This window comes from Pocillopora damicornis, chromosome 1 (assembly GCF_964200805.1).
Source record: "Pocillopora damicornis chromosome 1, jaPocDami1.2, whole genome shotgun sequence".
In the NCBI taxonomy this organism is placed as follows: Eukaryota; Metazoa; Cnidaria; class Anthozoa; order Scleractinia; family Pocilloporidae; genus Pocillopora; species Pocillopora damicornis.
In genome coordinates this window covers 32,597,482-32,604,847 of record NC_142670.1, presented here as the reverse complement: position 1 = coordinate 32,604,847, position 7,366 = coordinate 32,597,482, and the positions used below count along the sequence as shown (strand labels likewise).

The following is a 7,366-nucleotide window of genomic DNA, read 5'->3' as shown; positions in this document are numbered from 1 at the left end:
AAAACAGTGTGATTCCATTTTGTTATTTTTCGGCCTTACGAAGTGCGTGCGTTTCATTTCATCATGTAAGGTTTCCTAAAACGTTGTTTTTTATCTTAAGGCTGATGAAGATTCTATGAAAATCATCTGTGTTTTATTTATCCCCAAGTTACGCTTTAGACACTCATACCATTCCGAAAAGTCGCAACATTTATTAATAGATTCCAACTTTTTTAAGTCTGCTACACTCAAACAGTGCTTTTTTATTCTCAACAACAGAAAGAAACAAGAAATTAATTATTAAGAGCATGAGCGATATTGACTATTGTGACAGCAACTACTCTCCCAAGAAACAAGCGCCGATGACAGTATCGTTTTCAGAGCGTTTTTTTTTTCTTGTTAAAAACTCTGGAGGAAGCGTGCTACATGCTATAAAAGGTAAGCCAGTTTCATTTGACGTTTGCAAGTTAAAATATGAGAATGAGACATTTCATTTTTAAATGATTATTTGGAAATAGAATGATACCTGATAAAAAATAAAAAAATATATATCTATACATATGTTTATGTATATATATATATATATATATAAATTGAATTGCATGTTAAGGCCCCTGAGGAAGGCAAATGCCGAAACGCGTCGGGTCTTGAATAAAGCGTTGAAAACGGAAGCACATTCTCCATAGTGCAAATTATATATATATATATATATATATATATATATATGCATGCTCACTAGTTTTTCTAGTTTGAGCACTCTGGCATGGCTTAGATGATCCCACATATGTGAGATCACTTGGGGTGGCTATATGGTCTTACCTCCATCCTAGCATCAGCACTGCACTGATGAGGCCCAGAAGGCCGAAACAGTACTGTCTGCAGTTAGTTATATATATATATATTTATATATATTTTCCGAAAAAACTAAGATGATATGATCCTCCTCCTCTGAGGTCAGCGAAACTGCATTCCTTGCAGCTATGTAATAGGATAGGATGTAGGAATTACCATAATATCTCTTATTCTTTAACGAACAGTGAAAGGATCTTTTAGGTCGACGGATTCACGACGTAAGTTTTTCCTCGTCTTTTTCAAGTAATTTGTTCAAAGAGGATGTGTTAACTGATGATGAACCCCGTCTTTATCAAATCTACAATTTTAAGTTTGCAATGCAGCAGAAAACCTTTAAATGTTAAAATCTTGGGCAGAGAATGAGAAAAGTTAAAATTTTTTTCTTCTTGTCGACTTTATACATCTTTCCACGACTTCCTGCGGAACGCAAGGTTCTGGAACAGTTTGTTTCTTCAATGTTGCCCAAGAGAGAATTCTTCAATGTGTCTCTTCTTAATTTATTTAAATCATTGAGCGAAAGCGTCACATTCACCATTCATATCCAATCACATGACCAAAATACTATGCCAATCGTGTGGGGATTTGCTTTGGGGGGGAGTAAAACTTGTTAAAAACCTATGACCCTTGCATTTGTACCGAATTTTTTTGCTTTTCTTTTTAGACTGGCGAGAGAACAAGCTGCGTTATTAAAAGTAATCACTTATTACGGAAACAATTGGGCGGGGAAAATATTAAAAGAAGCCTTCAATCATTTTAAGTAAATCTAACAAGTTGTACTTTTCTTATTGCTAAGAAACGTTCAATTCAGAATTGATTCCTACGTTGCTTCATATATGCTTGTCTGTCTGTCCATCTGCAGTGATATTTTTTTGTCTGCTGGTTTGCTAAGTAATCTACACTTTCCGGTTTCAGCATCAGTCAGTCATAATGATGTGGAATTCAAGATTCCTGATTCTCCTGTCTTCTTTGTTTCTCATGGATTTCGTTACTGCTAAAAAGCAATGCAAGACAGAAGTTAGCATACCTGGTACGGCTCTCAAAGGATATATCTTTAAGAAGGTCCTAGTAGCAGCTCCTCATGTGTGCGTTATCGCCTGCGAGAGGGAAAGGAAATGTCAAAGCTACAATTATGTAATTGGGGAAAAGTCCTGTGAATTAAACACCCGGACCAAGGAAGCAAGGCCTGAGAATTTCCAGCCAGATGATTTACGCTTTTACGTGGGACGCATTAGTGGTAGAAGTATGCATCCAGTTTAGTTTATTTTACATAAAAACCTTTCTCAATGAGTTCTTAGAAAAAACTCGCCACTTTCCAAGAGCAAGTCTCCGACTGCTTTTTTTATCAAACAGGGCCAGTGTCTTATTGCAAAATTCGCCCTTCATACTACATTAATATGAACTAAGCTTCACCGTTCTAAATCATCATTATTCCATGTTTATCTTGCCTGCCCAAATATATCTTCAACTCTAATCTGTTTTGCAACTTCTATTACCCTTAAACTATTAATGGAGTCATGTCTATATCGTAGCCCCTTTAGGATCTATTCCGGAATTACCAGCGTCATCGTGCCAAGAGATAAAACTAAGTGAAGGTAAAGAAAGTATCAGTAAAAAGTACTGGTTGGAAAAAGCTAATATCGGAAGTTCAAAGTTGGTTTATTGCGACATGAGCTTGGGAGGTAAGTCAGTAAATCAAGAACGGAATTACTTTACATAGTGTTTGGTCTACCTTCGCCCTTGCCTTTTGTGAAATGTTTTTACCTTGTCTCAGTGTTTTCTTTCGATTGATTTCCAATTAGATATCAATGAATGCAAAGGCAGCAATAACGATTGTGACAAAAATGCAAACTGCTCCAATACTGTTGGGTTTTATAATTGCATCTGCAAAGAAGGATTTACTGGGGATGGACACTTGTGCTCAGGTAAAATAGTTACAGACATACCGAGGAAAATATTTAATTATTTTTCGCCTAAAAACACTGGAGGTAAATTTTAGCTATCTACAATCGAGTGAGTGAATAATAGACCAATGATAGTTTGCATGCTATATCAGAGAAGTCTTAGCATTAAATAACACAATTTTAGCAGGAACTACTATCCTCCCAACACTGAGTTTTGCTTCCTAAGCTGCATTACTCATGCATGTTTATGTACGGATTTGCCATGATCTACATCAGGTTTTTTTAGAGCCATGAAATAAGGAAACAAAAAAAAAAAGAAAATAAAGAAAATAAAGTCAAGAAAATATATTATCTACGTTATGAAATTTACGTTTCAAAAACCCAGTTCGTTGAAGACAAAAAGGAGGAGGAATTTTTATTATTTGAAAAGACTAAAATAATTACAAATCGTGAGGTGACAAAACTAAATTTCAAAATGCATCTACGGTTTCTTCTCAGATATTGACGAGTGTAAAGGAAATCATTTCTGTCACGTGAATGCTACATGCATGAACACCCTTGGATCACATGTATGTCAATGTCAGCCTGGATATACTGGAAATGGACAAAACTGTGCAGGTGAATTTAATCTCTTCGCGACAATATTTAGAACGGTCCTGCACGATCGACACGTTAAACAACAGCGCCGCACCATTCAGCCGCAATTAGATAATTGATCACTTATAACTCGTTTTAATTTAAGCAGCCATTTCTCATGTTAGGGACGTCTTAGGTAATGTTCCTGACTTTTGAATGACAAATTTTGGAGACTGATACATTGATTTTCTGCTTTTAAATGAACTCTACAACAATGATTGTCAAAAGCATAAAAATAAAATCGCTCGTTTGGCTTTAAGTCCTCTGCACAGGATGGATATGTAAGATATTATCCATGGCACTACGTTTTCATTGACGCTTAAGATATATTTGAATGAAAAAGTTGAAAATTGTTTATCATTAAGTTTAACAAAATAATCAACATACTACGAGCGCCCTGATTGGTCAAAAACCTGTCGTTTATTGCACCGGTAAACCCATGGAAAATTTAAGTTTATGTTGTTCTCTCTCAGACGTTGACGAATGCAGCAAGGCTTATGCCGTTAAAATGAACGTATGCCATCCAAATGCATCTTGCACTAATACCCAAGGCTCATACAACTGTTCTTGCAATCCTACGCTTATTGGAGATGGTTTTAATTGTGAAGGTTAGTTTAATTTTTCATGAAGGCGATGAAGTTTATATTTGTTTCCCACCTTGAATGTAGCAGCAAATTGCTCAGAGTTGACTTTCATCCTAAATTCACATCGAAAAAGCATGATTTTACGCGCCCTTTTACACAAAACGAATCAACCTTTGATTATGTTTTAAATGATTTAAAACTCTTAAACGTACGTTTACATGGTTTAGACATGACACTCTCCGGGGAACTCGAAAAACCTCTAAAAAGAATTTCTAACGTTCAAAGTTTCCCTTATAACAATAACAGTTATGATTAATGAAACTTGTTTGACTTTAACAAGCCAATTTGTGCTATGAATATATATAGTTGAAGGATGCTAATAGGCAGATTACAAACTGAGAAATAATTGTGTTACCACAGAATACCTCTGAGCTGGTATCGTTGTGTGGGAACTGAGGATCAGTTAGGTCTTAAATGCATTTGGTAGCATTCAGCTGTGGGGTAAAAACAACTCAGGCTTTGATGGACGATTAAAGCAAGAGGAAACACAACTCTTTATAATGCTATCATCATCATTGTCCAAAGTAAACTCTTCTTAAAATTTACCTCATGAAATTTGTTCTTGTAAAACACAAGTCCTGTCTGGTTGTTTTCGAACTGATTGACTTGAAAAATGTCAACAACGAAAAAGTGTTATCTTTAATACAACAAACTTTTGCAATATTTATTTAATTTAATAGCCGACCCATGTTATGATTATCAAAACTTGAGTGATGCTAATAGAAAGAGCAGTTCCGTTACACCGGTATCTGGACCAGTGTTGTGTGAGAACCAACTCACCGGGGGATGGTATCGTTTTGTGGGAGCTGCAGGAACAAAAATGCCTACATCTCGTGTGCCAGCAAACAGATGTGGCACAGACTGGTCAGGCTGGTTGGATGGTATTCATCCTACTGTAGAAGATGGTAATGTCAACAGGAATGTCTGCTTTAATGATCGCTCTACTGGTTGCAAATACTCAAAAACTATTGTTGTAAAAAACTGTGGATCCTACTTCATCTACAAACTTCAACAGCCACCTTGTAACTCACGCTACTGCGGTGCGGACTAAATGTGAAACAAATATTACTTTGCGTGGCAAGAGGACTCATAAATCGTTCCGTAGGTACATGTGTATAAGTCTTTTTTTAACATGTGACGTAGTTAATCTTTCTTCTCAATCGCAAACCTTAACAGTAGATTTTAACTATGGTGGCAAACAGGTGTTTAATTCATTAGAATGATAATTCTCATCAGATAGCCTCTGTCATCGAAGAGAGTTGCCCGAAGTATCTTCAAAGTAATCTTTAAGTAAAATATGCAAGACACAAACTCTCAAGATTATGGTTTTCGAGCCTTTTATTTATGTTTTTTTTTCGCTTTTTTCATCTTTCAATTGCTGTAATTATCAATCATGGTTATTTTAGCATAGGTAAGTGGAATATAAGCAGGCACTCTCTTAGGTTACGGGCGTAGAAAAAAAAATGTGATGACAGTCAAAATCTGATGTCTTGTGACACTGCACAAAGTTTACGTAATAATTGTGCCTCTGTAATTTGCAACGTTAAATCAATTCCCAGACACACAGTAAGCAAGATTCGATGGTTTAGCATGTTATAACCGTGTGCCAAATGTGTCCGATCGACCAGGATTCATTCGTAATGGATCGCTTACCTATCTGACTGATTCTAAATCTAAGTTAAAGATCTTTAAGCGATGGCTTCAAAGAGTCCCTATACAGCTTATTTAACTAAAGGTGCGGGCACATTATCCAACAACTTTGTAAACCGTTTAAGTACATCACTAACAATTTTTCACAAGAATGTTTGAGCTTCGAAATCATAGTTTCTCACTGTGAAATTTTCCTTTTTATCCTGCAAATTTATTCAAAGAATCCTATGAAATTGCCTAGTCTTTTAAATCATCTGATGTTCATTTGTCTCTAATTTGCAAGAAGAGAGCTGAACACAAAGCAAATGGGGCAAAGCAAGGCGATTTTATGACAACATATCAAAATATAGAAAAATCGTTGGCTGTCTTTTCAAAGGAAAATGATATGAGCTGGGTCACTTTGTGGCTCAGCTTCTTTAGTGGCACAAATAGAAGGGCATCGTGTCTGTTATCTCGTCATTTAACAGAAACTGTGTACCTCTTTGTAAATACATTTACCTTAAACGGACTATTTTCAGCTGAGTTTCACAACACGAACACGAGAAAAGACTCTTCAAATTTACTTGATAGCAATCGCGAAAAAGTAGCCTTCACCGTTTTTCAGTGGACTCAATATCGGTAACCATGGAAAAATAACAACTTCGCAAAAAATGCATGAAAAGTAGAAAGAGAGTAATCAATCAAAAGTGGTTTTAACTTTACATCGCAACTATTCAGTAAAAATTAAGTTATTGAAAAAGATTGTAACGTAAGGAACAGAAAAAGAAAAAAAAAGAAAAAAAACAGAAAACCTTAACACATCTTATGGAGCACAAAAACTTGTGATAAGGATGAGTGTCTTAAATATTTCACAATATTTCAAGATATAACTTATGAAAACAATGATATTACAATTATTATATAAAACTAACTTCGAATTTTGTGGTCTCTTAATGTATCTATCACCTGTCTCTTCTTCCCAGTTTCTCGCAAACTAGAACGTACAAATAAGTTCAAACACTTTAAGGGGTGCTCCATCTTTCAAACTCCTTTTCTTTACAAAGTGCGACCTAATATTAAAGATGGTAGCCCACTAGGCCCTCTTGGATGATTCCAAATTATACACTGCGGTATGACTCATAAAACTAACAAGGAAATCAACTTGTATCATCAAATTTATCCTTAATATTCTGCTTTACTTGTGGACACTGGGAATTAATCCTTTGTAAAATTCTCTTACCCCTACGTGCCTAAGATTTTGAAAAGAAACCACCCTGAGAGGAGGCAAGAAAAAAAAACACCTATTACATGAAAACATGGCCGTGATCACTTAGCCCTAAGTGGAAGTCAATCAAAAAACTGGATCCAGTTCTCCGCCAATTTCGCTCCAGTTCTCTGTCAAATTGTTTCCCTTTTATGTAGATGGATTTGAAGCAAGAGATGGAAAGCTAGTTTATAACGAACTAAATATGTCAAGTTCTCATATTAAGTTCCAACTTACTTGAAAGTTTTACTAATCACATCCAACGCGCCTTTGTATTCCACCATCGTCTAATGATTCTTTAGAAAAGTAAAATAATGCATAAGAAATAGCAGCAGGAAACAGTGAAAATAGAACGATTTACCATAAAAAGAAAACTTGCGTAAAGAGACCCAGATATATTCAATTGGTTTTGGCTAATTTTATGGGCACAAAATCAAAACTTTCGCGCCGTGAATGGAAAG

The 7,366-nt window shown here is 35.6% G+C and overlaps 2 protein-coding genes across 2 annotated transcripts in view; both read left to right on the top strand.

Annotated features, from left to right (window-relative positions):
• The first annotated feature begins 287 nt into the window (after positions 1 to 287).
• The window catches only part of LOC149053370 (uncharacterized), a 76,239-nt gene continuing 69,160 nt past the window's right edge, over positions 288 to 7,366 (top strand). The window contains exon 1 of the mRNA XM_089182850.1: positions 288 to 417. Coding sequence (XP_089038976.1) covers positions 288 to 417 — 130 coding nt within the window. The remainder of the gene's footprint in view (positions 418 to 7,366) is intronic.
• LOC149053376 (uromodulin-like) lies at positions 1,759 to 6,563 on the top strand. The gene is made up of 5 exons (XM_089205989.1): positions 1,759 to 2,071; positions 2,361 to 2,510; positions 2,631 to 2,753; positions 3,842 to 3,976; positions 4,693 to 6,563. The coding sequence occupies exons 1-5, from the start codon at positions 1,759 to 1,761 to the stop codon at positions 5,061 to 5,063; spliced, it is 1,092 nt and encodes a 363-aa protein (XP_089062115.1). The 3' UTR covers positions 5,064 to 6,563.

Coding starts and splice junctions, on each gene's coding strand:
- LOC149053376 (XM_089205989.1), top strand. CDS start 1,759: ATGATGTGGAATTCAAGATTCCTGATTCTCCTGTCTTCTTTGTTTCTC. Junction 2,511..2,630: donor TTGCGACATGAGCTTGGGAG/GTAAGTCAGTAA, acceptor ATTTCCAATTAG/ATATCAATGAATGCAAAGGC. Junction 2,754..3,841: donor GGATGGACACTTGTGCTCAG/GTAAAATAGTTA, acceptor GTTCTCTCTCAG/ACGTTGACGAATGCAGCAAG.